The 14491-nt window shown below is 39.2% G+C and overlaps 1 protein-coding gene across 3 annotated transcripts in view; it reads right to left on the bottom strand.

The window, feature by feature from the left end:
• ASXL2 (ASXL transcriptional regulator 2) overlaps window positions 1-14491 on the bottom strand; it is a 151244-nt gene that overhangs the window by 116448 nt on the left and 20305 nt on the right. The window contains exon 1 of one of the 3 annotated variants that reach the window (XM_038560974.1): window positions 14239-14483. The exons of 1 other annotated variant lie outside the window; for it this stretch is intronic. In XM_038560974.1, the coding sequence (XP_038416902.1) occupies window positions 14239-14295 (57 nt within the window). In that variant the 5' untranslated portion in view covers window positions 14296-14483. Of the gene's footprint in view, window positions 1-14238; window positions 14484-14491 lie in introns of those variants that run through there. One more of the 3 variants, XM_038560973.1, reaches the window with a different exon arrangement.

Genomic DNA, 14491 nt, shown 5'->3' on the forward strand with positions numbered 1-14491 from the left:
AGGGAGAAGCAGGCTCCATGCAGGCAGCCCAATGTGGAACTCGATCCCAGGACCCCGGGATCTCGCCCAGAGCTGAAGGCAGATGCTCAACTGCTGAGCCACCCAGGCGTCCCTAACTTAAATCTTTTTTAATTTTATTTACTTATTCATGATAGACACAGAGAGAGGGGCAGAGACATAGGGAGAGAGAGAAGCAGGTTCCCTGTGAAGAGCCTGATGCGGAACTCGATCCCAGGACCTGAGCCAAAGGCAGAGGCTCAATCACTGAGCCACCCAGGTGCCCTTATTTCTATAATTTAAATAATTCATAAAACTTTTGTAAAATGAAGGAAACCTATTACATATTACTAAAACTAAAATATATTTATTTTAAATTTCAACATGGATGGACCTAGACGGTATTATGCTAAGTGAAATAAGTCAAAGACAAATATTGTATGATTTCCCAACAAACAAAACAAACAAAAACAAACCCAGAGATACAGATGACAAACTGATGGTTGCCAGCAGGAAGGGGGGGAGGGGATGAACCAAATAGGTGAAGGGGATTAAGAGGTACAATCTTCCAGATGTAAAGTAAATAAGACACAGGGATATAATGTACAGCATAAGGGATACAGCCAATGATATTATAAAAACTTTGTATGACGACAAATTATATACATTTTATAATGTATATAAGGAGTCACTGTGTTGTACAACTGAAACTAATACAATATTGTATGTTAGTTATTCAATAATAAGTACATCTCAATAGAGTGAAAAATAATACAGTAATCCTAACTGAACCAAGGTTCACAAACAATAAATTTATAAAATGTCAAACCTCATGTAGGTCATTAATAAGAAAAAGACTAAGGATCCCTGGATGGCTCAGCAGTTGAGCATCTGCTTTTGGCCCAGGGCATAGTCCTCGAGTCCTGGGATCAAGTCCTGCGTCTGGCTCCCTGCATGGAGCCTGCTTCTCTCTCTGCCTATGTCTCTGCCTCTCTCTCTCATGAATAAATAAATAAAATCTTAAAAAAAAAAAAAATAAGAAAAAGACTAACAAAAATGTTTGATTAAATATAGATTAAAAAATATCTAAAGGGATGCCTGGGTGGCTCAGTGGTAGAGCATCTGCCTTTGCTACCTCTTTTCTGCTAGAAAACAAACCTGGGAAATACATATGAAGCAAATCCAGTACTAAATTTAAAAAAAAAAAGAGAGAAATAATCCATATTTATTTATCCAAAATATTTAATGGTGTTTTCACAAAGAGCATCACACAACCCAGAGCTACTGAGGTATTCAACTCCAGGGAGCAGTATTCACATAAATACAGTATGAATGGCTCCCTCTTGGAGTTGTGCAACACACAGCCCTGATTGATTCTATCATCTGCATCAACCTGATGACCAGGCACACAGAGGACCATGGTATGGAAAGAACATTCAGGAATTCAGAAATAAGAAAAATCAACATGAGCTAGAATAACTGGGAAAGAGTTCTGCTTTTTTTTTTTAAGATTTTATTTGTTCATGAGAGACACAGAGAGAGAGAGAGAGAGGCAGCGACACAGGCAGAGGGAGAAGCAGGCTCCATGCAGGGAGCCCAACGTGGGACTCGATCCCGGGTCCCCAAGATCAGGCCCTGGGCTGAAGGCGGCACTAAACCGCTGAGCCACCCGGGCTGCCCAAGAGTTCTGCTTTTATCTCAAGAATAGTACCTATTTGTTGTGTTCAAAAGCATTCCACAGGGATCCCTGGGTTTGGCGCCTGCCTTTGGCCCAGGGCGCGATCCTGGAGACCCGGGATCGAATCCCACATCGGGCTTCCGGTGCATGGAGCCTGCTTCTCCCTCTGCCTCTCTCTCTTTCTCTCTCTGTGACTATCATAAATAAATAAAAATTAAAAAAAAAAAAAGATTCAAAAGCATTCCACAACCTCTTGTATGTGTGAAAACTTCAGAAGACTAGTGGAACTTCAGTAAAGGCTTCTGTTGGAGAACTGTAAATGGAATAGGTGTAGGCAGAACTGATGTAAAATGAAAAAAACCTAAACACGAAAAAAAATGTATAGCCCCTCCCACCCTTTTTTTTTTTTTTTAAGATTTCATTTATTTATTCATGAGACACACAGAGAGAGAAGCAGAGACATAGGCAGAGGGAGAAGCAGGCTCCCCTTGGGGAGCCCGATGCATGACTGGATCCTGGGACCCAGGGATCATGATCCAAGCCAAAAGTAGAACCAAAGGTAGATAGATGCTCAACCGCTAAACAACCCAGGTGCCCCCTTCCTACCCTTTTAATTGAAGAAAGCCGTACTCTAAACCTCATAACACCTTTACAGTAAATTCCACAAATGACCTGAAGTGCTCAAATACAGATGTGATGTTATCTCCTCATAAAAATTCTCTATACCTCCTAGAATAAAAACAGCTGTCAGTCCAACTTCTACAACTCTCCACATTTTGCCCCCAACCTACCTTTCCTGGCCTTATTATTTTTCACCATACTTTACAATACTAAACAGTAAATAAGCTGTGCCAGCAAACATTCTCTGCATTTTTTTAATCTTCCCGCTTTTCAAGCTCTTCCTCCTGTTTAAAATTTCCTCACTCATATTCACCTATGTTTTATCCATCATCCCTTAATACCCAGGCTAAATATTCTGAGACCAATCCTGGATGCTCCCCTTTCCACCAAATTTTAGTATTACTACTAGTTTGCTTTTAAATGGCCTCTACAAATTTATTTTGTGATTATTTATGAAATAATTATGAAACCTAAGTTAAAACAACATAAATGTATGGGGTTTTTTTTTTTTTTTTTTTTTTTAGGTTTTTGTGGGGGCTTGGGTTTTTTGTGTGTGGGGTTTTGTTTGTTTGTTTGTTTTGTTTTGTTTTGAGTAATCTCTACACCCAATGTGGAGCTCAAACCCAGGACCCTGAGACCAAGAGTCCCAAGCTCTTCTGACTGAGCCGGCCAGGCAACCCTATCTCAGTTTCTATGTTGTCAGGACTGTGAGCAAGGATTAACTGAGTCTTCCACTTAGGGTCTCACAAGGCTGAAATCAAAGTGTCAACTGGAACTGTGAACTCATCTGAGGCTTTGGGTTCTTTTCCAAGCCTACTAACAAGCTTACTTGTTGGCAGGTCTCAATTCTCTTTCTGTTTCCTTGCTGGCTCTTGGCCAGGAGTCACTCAACTCCTAGAGGCTGCCTGCCACTCCTTGCCACATGGCCCTCTCCACAGGCAGTTCACAACGTCTAAGTCAAGAGTGGGATTCTGTGCAAATCTCCTAGAAGACATGGATTTTTCGTGAGTTCCCACGTCTCTGTGTGATTCCACATTCATTTGGGAAACAACTGGCAAATAGGGTCCCTGAGGTTAAAGGGCTTTTCATTAGAATGGTCTTAAACCTGTGCTTATTTGCTAATAACATCTTCACAATGTTTAGTTTTCCCATTTAAAAAAACGTAAAATAGGGCAGCCTCGGTGGCCCAACGGTTTGGCGCTGCCTTCAGCCCAGAGCATGATCCTGGAGACCCAGGATCGAGTCCCACATCAGGCTCCCTGCATGGAGCCTACTTCTCCCTCTGCCTCTCTCTCTCTGTGCCTCTCTGAATAAAATAAAATCCTTAAAAATAAATAAATTAAATAAATAAATAAATAAATAAATAAATAAATAAATAAATAAATAAATAAAATATGTATTTATCTTTCAGTAATATCAACAAACAGTACTTACACTAGATATTGTACAAGGAACTTTTCAACACCCCAAACGGTTAAGTTTTATTATTATCTCTATTTTAACATCAGGAAAATTGAGAAACCTTGGTGTAAATCCCTAAATGATTCTTACATTCGCATTTGAGCACTGGTTTAAATAACCTGTCCAAGGGCTCCTGGGCTCAGTCTGACTCTTGATTTCAGCTCATGTCATGATCTCAAGATTGTGAGATGGAACCCTACATTGGGCTCCAGACTCGTGCAGAATCTGGCACAAGACTCTCTCTCCCTCTCCCTCTATCCTGCTGTCATTACCTCCCCAAATAAAATAAATAAATCTTACTTAAAAAACAGTACTACTTTATCTATTATGTCTTTATTGAGTGATGATATATATGAAAACTGTTTTTCTATTACCTTTAACTTGTAATCCCTCTCTTTTACTTCACACACACAATACAGAAGAGAAAATCTTTCCTAATACATTTATATTTCATGGGTAAAATCCATTTAAACATAAAAAATTTGTCTCCGGGCACCTGAGTGGCTCAGGTTAAGCATCCAAGTCCTGATTTCAGCTCAGGCCATCATCTCAGGGTCCTAGGATCAAGCCCCACATCAGGCTCTGCACTCCACGGGGAGCCTGCTTGAAATTTTCTCCCTCCTCCCTCTCCCTCTCTCTCTCTAAAATAAATAAATAAATCTTTAAAAAAAAATTGAAAAAAAAATTGAACTCAAACCATACAGGAAACTAATCTCTACAAATCAAGAGCAACACATAAAATTTCTATGTTACTACTTGAAAATAAATCACTAACATCATTAAGCACTTTATTTGAAACCGAATATAACTAAACCAGCTACTAAGTAATTCAGACATCAGTGGGTTAAAGATGAAAGATGGGTACGCCTGGGTGGCTCCGTGGTTGAGCATCTGCCTTGGGCTCAGGTCGTGATCCTGGGGTCCAGGGATCAAGTCCTGCATCAGGCTCCCCATATGGAGCCTGCTTCTCCCTTTGCCTGTGTCTCTGCCTCTCATGAATAAATAAATATTTTTTAAAAAAATAAAATAAAATAAAATAAAATATAAAATAAAATAAAAATAAAATAAATAAAAATAAAGATGATTTGAGCTATCCCAAGCTGTGAACTAAAAGATTCTAAAGTATCAACTGAAAAAAAAAAGTATCAACTGCTAAATGTCAGTAGCCAAATAATTTTCAAAAATTCTTCACAATTTTTACCAAGAGATAGATCAAATTACTCAAAAGACATATAATTTGTAAGTTTTACAGTGTTCCCTGAGGCCTAGTACTAAGTACAAGTGCATTTACCATTAACCAATTTTAGTTTTGTTAAGCAAGGTCAGAAGTAAAAATTAACATAGAAATATCCCAATGTAAAGGGGCACCTAGGAGCTCAATCGGTTAAGAGCCCTACTCTTGATTTTGGCTCATGTCATGATCTCAGAGTCATAGGATCAAGCCTCAAATGGGGTTCCATGCTCAGCAGGTAGTCTGCTTGAGATTCTCGCTCCACCTCCGTCACCCCAAACCATGTGCATGCATGCTCTAAAATAAATTTTAAGAAAGTGAAGAAAATTCCCAATGTCCAATCATTACTCAAAACAGTCTTTGAATATCCTGGTGTGTCTTGTAATAATTTTCTTTCTCAAAACTAGAGAGATACCGGGCAGCCCAGGTGGCTCAGCGGTTTAGCACTGCCTTCGGCCTAGGGCGTGATCCTGGAGACCCGGGATCGAGTCCCATGTCAGGCTCCCTGCGTGGAGCCTACTTCTCCCTCTGCCTGTGTCTCTGCCTCTCTCTCTCCTCTGTGTTTCTCATGAATAACCAAAAAAAAAAAAAAAGAAAGAAAAAAAAAAAAAAAACTAGAGGGATACTCGACCAGTTTTCCTAGCAATACTGATTATAGTTGACTAACTTTATTTAAATTTTCCTCCCCTAGAAACGCCTGGGTGGCTCAGCGGTTGAGGGGCTGCCTTCTGCTCAAGGCATGATTCTGGGATCCAGGATCAAGTCCCCCATTGGGCTCCCTAGGAGGAGCCTGCTTCTCCCTCTGCCTATGTCTCTGCCTCTTGCCTCTCTCTGTGTCTCTCGTGAATAAATAAATTCTAAAAAAAATTTTTTGCTCTCCTAAAAAGTGAGAACAGAGTCCTCTTTTATCTCCAATAAAAAAATTTTAAAAGGTGAAAAAAAATTTAGCACTTGTACAAAAAAGTGAGTTAAACTCTGCAGATAGAAAATTTTAGAGTCTGCTTTCAGGGGCATCTGGCTGGCTTAGTTGGTAGAACATGCGATTCTTATTCCCAGGGGCATTCAAGCCCCACTTTGGGCATGGAGCCTACTTTAAAAAAGAAAGTCTCTGCCCTTCCACCAGCAGTCTTAGTGAAATATAAACTGAATTCCCTTTATTTGTTCACAACAAAACATGTATTTTATTTAAGGAAGATATGCGGGATCCCTGGGTGGCACAGTGGTTTAGCGCCTGCCTTTGGCCCAGGGCGCGATCCTGGAGACCCGGGATCGAATCCCACGTCGGGCTCCCTGCATGGAGCCTGCTTCTCCCTCTGCCTATGTCTCTCTGTGTCTCTCATGAATAAATAAATAAAATCTAAAAAAAACAAAAAACAAAAAAAAACAGAAAAGCAAAAAAGGTAAAGACTGATAAATCTGTTTACAATTTAAAATGTCTGAATAGCAAAAAAAAGCATACATCAGTCAACACAAAAAACAAAAATGCAAACGAGATCTGCAACACATATGACAAAACATTATTTCCTGAACTAAAAGCAATCTTAGAAGTTAGTATAAAAAAGACCAGTAAGAAAAACAAAAGGCAAAGATCTGAACAATCAAGTTTACTGAAAAATATTATAAGTAAACAAAGTTACTTCATCCCTGCACTAACCAATAATGGTAGCCATTAAACAAATGAGGCTACTTAAACTTAAATTAAAATTAAATCAGGGCAGCCCGGGTGGCTCAGCGTGGCTCAGCCGTTTAGCGCCGCCTTCAGCCCAGGGCGTGATCCTGGAGACCCGGGATCGAGTCCCACGTCGGGCTCCCTGCATGGAGCTTGCTTCTCTGTCTGCCTGTGTCTCTGCCTCTCCCCCCCCCCCCCATGAATAAATAAACAAAACCTTTAAAAAAAATTAAATCAAACTGACAATTCAGGGCTACCTGGGTGGATCAGTCACGTAAGCCACTGCCTTCAGCTCCAGTTATGATCCCAGGGTCCTGAGATTGAGCCCTGTGTCGGGCTCCTGCTCAGGGGAGAGTCTGCTTCTCCCTCTTGGTGTCACTGCCTCCCACTCCTGCTTGTGCTCTCTCTCTTGTGAGCTCTTTCTCAGATAAGTCTTTATTTTAAAAATATTCAAATTTCAGTTCCTTAGCCACATTTCAACTGCTCAACAGCCACATGACTAGTGGCTACTGTGTTGCACAGTACAGATATAGAACATTTGTATAAGTTCAACTGAACAAAAGAAATGCTTTATTAATATATTAAAGTGGCAAAGAGTAAAGATTGGTATATTCCTTGGAAAAGAGAAAAGTAGGGAAAAAACAGTAACCTTCAAAATTTTGGAGAAGAATATAAATTGGCACAAACTCAAGTTTACAAACTCTTTATTTTAACTATTCCAAGCATATAAATGCACGTGCACATGCACACAATGTACATGCAAACATACAGATTTGCCCACATGTATATACTGAAGTATTTGTTAAAGGAAAAAAAACTATAAATGGTCTATACATCAAAAAATCAAGGAATGAGTTTTTTAAATGATAGTACATCTAAAGAGAGTAGAATATTAAAACATTAAAAAGAATGAGGCAAATACATAAGTCATGACATTAAAAGGCATCCATGATATGCATAATTAAAGCAAGTTGCAGAACTGTGTATAAAATATAAATAGGTATACTTAAGTATATCTCCACATACAGAGTTAAAAATCCAGAAAGCTATATTTAAACTATCAACCATAGTTAATTTTAGTATGGTAACTCTATTATCAATATTTCAGTATGAAGACTTTGATTTAATCCCATTTTCATTACAATGACTCATCAAAGATTAACTTTTACACATTTCTGATCCATCTTTTTTTTAAGAAAGAGCCTATGTAACTTCAATAGAAACTCAAAACAAGTAATACTTTCTTTTGGGGGCACCTGGGTGGCTCAGTAGTTGAGCATCTGCCTTTGGCTCAGGTCATGATCCCGGGGTGTTGGAATGAGTCCCGCATGAGGCTCCCCCAGGGGAGCCTGCCTCTCCCTCTCACTATGGCTCTACCTCTCTCTGTGTCTCTCTCAAGAATAAATAAAATCTTAAAAAAACAAAAAAAGTAATACTTTGTTTTTAAGTCTTATTTAAAGAGTTCTAAAATCTAATATATTCAATAACCTTTTAAAACAACATTAAAGGGCAACCCCGGTGGTGCAGCAGTTTAGGGCCGCCTTCAGCCCAGGGCCTGATCCTGAAGACCCAGGATCAAGTCCCACATCAGGCTCCCTGAGTGGAGCCTGCTTCTCCCTCTGCCTGTGTCTCTGCCTCTCTCTCTCACTCTCTCTCTCTCTCATGAATAAATAAATAAAATCTTTTTAATAAAATAAAAATAATAAACAATAAAACATTAAAAACATGATAAATCGGGGGATCCCTGGGTGGCTCAGCGGTTTAGCGCCTGCCTTTGGCCCAGGGCCTGATCCTGGAGTCCCGGGATCAAGTCCCACGTCGGGCTCCCAGCATGGAGCCTGCTTCTCCCTCCTCCTGTGTCTCTGCCTCTGTCTTTCTCTCTACGTCTATCATGAATAAATAAATAAATAAATCTTTTTAAAAAATAAATAAATAGGGATCCCTGGGTGGCGCAGTGGTTTGGCACCTGCCTCTGGCCCAGGGCGCGATCCTGGAGACCCGGGATCGAATCCCACATCGGGCTCCTGGTGCATGGAGCCTGCTTCTCCCTCTGCCTGTGTCTCTGCCTCTCTCTCTCTGTGTGACTATCATAACTAAATAAATAAATATATTAAAAAATAAATAAATAAAATAAAAATAAGTAAATAAAAAATAAAAACATGATAAATCAAACTGTACTAAAAATACTAAAGAGGTGTCTGGCTGGCTGTCAGTGAAGCATGTTTCTTGATCTTAGGGTTCTGAGTTCAAGCCCCATGTTGGATGTAGAGATTAAATTCTTTAAAAAAGAAAAATAATAAAAAACTACATTACACACTACTGTAAACTATGAGGACGGTCTCTCTCAGTTCCCTGTAGTTTTATCTTCCACACAGTGGTCTCCTCCAGAAAGCTTTTGTAGTGAAAACACAACGCCCTTTCACCAACAGCAAAATTGCAGACTTTTAAGAGAAGATAAAATCTGTAGAGGAGGACAGCCAGGGTGGCTCAGCGGTTTAGCGCCACCTTCAGCCCAGGGTGTGATCCTGGAGTCCCAGGATCCAGTCCCACATCATGCTCCCTACATGGAGCCTGCTTCTCCCTCAGCCTGTGTCTCTGCCATTCCTTCTCTCCGTCGCTCATGAATAAATAAATAAAATATCTTTTAAAAAATAGCTTTAAAAAAATCTGTAGAGGAGGAAATAGCGAGGAATTCCGCAAATGTGATACTATTTTTTTCAGCTCCTGTCAAAATTCTAGGAGATGGAATAGCAGCACTATCTTTCATAGACATTTCTAATTTATATGTTCAAAAAAGACTTGATTTTTCATTCACCTAGTTAGAGGTTCATGGGCTTTTAAAGCAGGCACATGGGGCAGCCCCGGTGGCGCAGAGGTTTGGTGCCGCCTGCAGCCCGGGGTGTGATCCTGGAGACCCGGGATCGAGTCCCACATCAGGCTCCCTGCATGGTGCCTGCTTCTCCCTCTGCCTGTGTCTCTGCCTCTCTCTCTCTAGCTGTGTCTCTATGAATAAATAAATAAAATCTTTAAAAAAAATAAAAAATAAAAAAATAAAGCAGGCACATGAAAACAGGACAGAAGGAAGGACGAACTGAAAATAACACAAATCCAAGAAGAAAAACATGGGAACTTTAATATTATGGCAAGAAGGAAAATCAGACAAGTAGAGTGTAACATCAAATCCCCTCACATAAATAGAATTGCAGATAGCAAATTCATAAATGTATCAAATATCTTATAATTTATGTCAATTATACCTCAATAAAGCTGAATATAAATTTGCAGTTAGTGGTTTTTTTCTTTTTGCAGTTAGTGTTTTGAAAATTACGGATCAGAGCAGTTTCTCAATTTTTAACCCATGCCCCTTACAATGCTTTCTCATTCTATATTCTATGTATTCCACAAACCAAGATTTTGCCCAGTTTTACCTTCCATAGTCTATATGATAAAAACAATAGATTTAATATGTTTTTCCAAGACACACACTCTTTCCTGGAGATTCTAATACAAGTACAAATACAGACTGTAGAGTACTCTGGACTGGTCAATATATACCCAAGAGGACATAACCAAGCATGGCTTTTAAGTCTGTATGCGTATTTGTACTAAAAAAAAAAAAAAAAAAAAAAAAATTACGGTAAAGATAAGGGTCCTGAAAATTTCTAAGACTTCTATTTTCCCTAAAGCATATTTTATTTAGATGTTTTCCTAATCATCTTTCCATTCATTATATATTTTTATCATTATACTTTTTTGAGAGAGAGAGCACAAACCTGTGCATGCACGTGGAGGATGGGGACAGAGAAAAAAAAAAAAGACTCTTAATCTCGTGGCTTGATAGACCCTGAGATCATATCCTGAGCCGAAATCAAGAGTCAGATGCTTTAACAAACTGAGCCACCCAGATGCCCCCATTATACTTTTAATTACTTCCATTATCTATACTTCCTACACAAAAGTAATTAGCCTCTGATTACTACTTTAACAGAAATTTTCTATCTTCTTTCCATCTTATTCCCCAAAGGTAAATGACTTTAGGTAAATGACAAAAATAAAAATCTATGTACATTCAAAACAGTATTAATCATTTAGAGAAATCTATATAGATATAGTATCCCCCTGCACTCCCGCCACCACCAAAAAACTTTTTCTTCAGTCTACAAACCATATGCTAAAGATTTACAGGACTGCTGTGCTCCTCACCTCTAACACCCATACTTCTCACCCTCACTTTATTCCCAAGATATTCAAAAGTACCTCTAGCATACAATCTCTAAGGTCTGCTTCTGTCCCTTCCACCTACAATCACAAGAAACTTACCCTTTTAGGACACTTTTCCCTTTTAATGCCTCCCTAGCTGTGGTGTTAACAAGGTAAAGTCAAAGGAGAAAACAGGGTCAACAAGTTTGTACTATTTCAAAATATCTGCTTTGCAAGAACATCTAAATTTCTCAAGGATGTCATTAAATATTTAGATGATATAAGGGTTCTGATGGGGTTTTTTGCTTTGTTTTGTTTAAAGAATGAGCATAACTTTCCAAACAGTTCTAAAATCAGTGTAATGGTTTTTAAGTTCTCTGGCTTACTACAAATTTTTCTATTCAAATTGCACCAAACACTATACTACAGATCTAATTCCAAATCATTGCATCACCATCACTGCCACCCCTAAAATTTAAAACATGTGACACTGTTAACAAATACTTGAAAAATGCTTTTTATAACTAGTGTATTAATACAGGGCAATTATATAAGATCAGTAGGGAGATGGTCCAGTGTAATGAGCATTCAAGTTCTGTGGAATCTCAACTCCATTCTCCCTTTCTCTGGTGTTCTTAGTTATTGGAATCAGTCTATATACTCTATATTTAATCAGCCTTTTAGCATAATTTTACTATCATATAATAATTATGAATATTATCTTCATATTTCAGATTGTCCATAATAATCTTATATCAATTCATGTAACTCTCACACATCCACACACATACCCTCCACATCAAACAGGTACATATACATATATAATCTTGTTTATTTACCTGTTGCTATGCTATTGGTCAGAAATACAATCCGATTTTATTTATTTATTTTTATTTTTTTATTTTTTTACAATCCGATTTTAATAGTGCTCCCTAAAACAGGACAGCTCTACAATGCAGGTGCCAAGAACACAATGAAATAAGCAGCAGATATTGCTTGTTTTCGTAAATAATTTTATTCTTTCCTTGCTGAAACTCTGTCCTTAGAATATTTGACCTTAATGCCTATGAAAAAAGTTTAAGACATACTTCTAGTCTTCTTGATGTTATAATTATATGCAACACTTCTTAATTTAGGTCAAAGTTAATTTTCTGATCTCATTATTCTGAAATATTAATATTTCAGAATATTAATATTAATTTAATTAATATTAATTTTCTGATTTTCTGATCTCATTATTCTGAAATATTAAAGATTTACTTGTATCTAGTCCCTCTACATTTACTTCTAAATAGTTCTTCCTACAAATAGAAATCTTTTGAATACAGAGGTTTAGTTTAAATCTTCACTTTATATAGATGATAAAACAAACCAAAAAGAGCAGGATGTTTTCTACATTTTGGCTACTAGAAAAAAAAAAGTTTTAGTGTCACAATCCTAAAATTCATTTTTACTTAGATTGAGGCCTTACATTTGCAAGAACCAAATAAAAATACCAACCCACTAATATACTGATCCTTTCAAGAACTCAGTCCTCTTCTTATTAAACTAGCCTCTCCCTCTTCTAGATACTATTTTTCACATAGCTAGCTAGGCAGGAAATGTTTATTATAAATGAACAAATATGTTAATCTATTATAGGAAAATCTAAACACCAGATGCAAATTTTACCTACTTGTCACAATCGCCTAATAATTAGAGAATTTTATTCAAAGAGATCACAATTCAAAAGTACTCAAGATTGTAGAGACGTAATTAACATAATTGGGATTGTGGTCTGCCTAACTATAAAATTTGTCATTTTTTTAATAAAAAGCAAAAGTCTTGAGGTATTCATCAAGTAGAAGAAAGTGTAACAGCCTTCTGTGAAGGAGCAATTTCCTCAAAACCAAAAAAATTATTTCTAGAGTTTAGTCTTTTAGAAGGAAACTATCAGCACAGTCACAATTATGAAGAGAGATTAGATTGTTGTTAAGTGAAAACACTCAATAAATAAAATGTGCTTTTATTTATTCACTAACTTTTTCACATTTCCAACTAAAACAGAAATACAAGCTTAAGACTCATCAATCCCCTATCACAACAAATTTACAAAACAAATGCACAAGGTTTACAAAAATGCACAAGATTGAATAAACACAGGATCCAAATGTGGGGAAATAAAAAAGACTAAGTGGTAATATAACAAAACATTTTAACAGATAAAACTGAGAGGTGAGATGCGTGATTTCTTATTTTCTTCTTTATACGCTCCTATAATTCTCCAAATTTTCCCACAGTTAACATTTATTACTTTCATAATCAGAAAAAAACTCATTAAAAAAAAAATAAGCCGTACATCTTATAATAAAGGTTCATTTAGAAAGGTTCTCCACATTATACAAGTATTACTGACATGATTCACCATTAAAGATAACGTCTCCACACTTTCTCACTTTCCAACACGAAAATGCGGTTTTATGTCCTATTACTTTTCTCCTGCATCTCCTAATGTTTCATTTCTACATACGTACACGCTCTTCATTTTTTTCATGCAACACATTGGAAGTCTCAAGGACCACGTAAAACCCACCTCTAAACTTCGTTATAAAAAAATTAAGGCGGGGGCCGGGGAGGAGGAAGGTTTTACCCGCTAATTACAACTTCGTGAACCCATCACTAGCTACGGAAAAAAAAAAAAAAAAAAGTCAAGGCCGGGTAAACTACACGTCCCACCATGCATTGCTGCCTTGTTCAGAGTAGATCTCTACGGAAACAGAAAAAAAAAAAAAAAATTCTACAAGTCCCACCTGTTACTTCGTTTCTAAACACCTCCTGCACTTTCAGCTTCAACAGCAAAACAAAAACAAGAGCCTCGTGACCTCGCGTTGGATCCGGGAGCCCAGACGAGCAGGGGACCCGGGGTCAGGCGGCATGTCTGCTATAGCGGGTAAATTCTACCAAGATCCAGCGCTCCTCTCTTCTTTCCGGGGCTGAGTGCACGCACAAGCCTTCTCCTATCTGCATCCAATGGGGGGCTCTTCAGCCGCACAAGGGAGAAGAACCGGTTACTGTGCAAGCACAACAGACTTCCCCATGCCGGGGCGGGAGCTACCACAGAGTGGAGGTGAGAGCGACATGACCCCGAACGGCCAGCTTCAAAACACCAAGGGGACTCGTCGCAGACGCGGGGAGAAGCCACAGCCCCGCGGCGACCGTCTTCCGCTGGGCGCCTCCATGCCCACCGGGATCACCACCCCGACACTAACCGCCGCCCTCTCCGCGCGGTTTTGTGCCCCCTTCAGCCGGGTCGCTGGGCCAATGACCTCCCTTCCCCTGCGACCGGCAGGCGGCGAGGGAACGAAATTCTCCCGGGCTTCCCCTTCGCTCCCTCCCCCTTACCGTCTTGGCGGCCTCCGCCCAGGTCCTGCCCTTCTTCCTACGGCCCTTTTCCCTCATGTCGGGTCTTGAACTGACTGGGAGGCTCCCGTGTCCGGGCTCCGGCCGCCCTCCCTGCCTGCTCTGCCCTGCGATGCTTTTCCCGCGGTGCCGGGAAAGGTGGGAGAAAGGGGAAGTCAGGCCGGAGGAGCACCCAAGCAGAGGAAGCGGCGGGGGTGGTGCGCGGGAGGGGGGGGGCGGGGGTCTATGGGGCGGC

This window comes from Canis lupus, chromosome 17 (genome assembly GCF_011100685.1).
Source record: "Canis lupus familiaris isolate Mischka breed German Shepherd chromosome 17, alternate assembly UU_Cfam_GSD_1.0, whole genome shotgun sequence".
Classification (NCBI taxonomy): domain Eukaryota; kingdom Metazoa; phylum Chordata; class Mammalia; order Carnivora; family Canidae; genus Canis; species Canis lupus.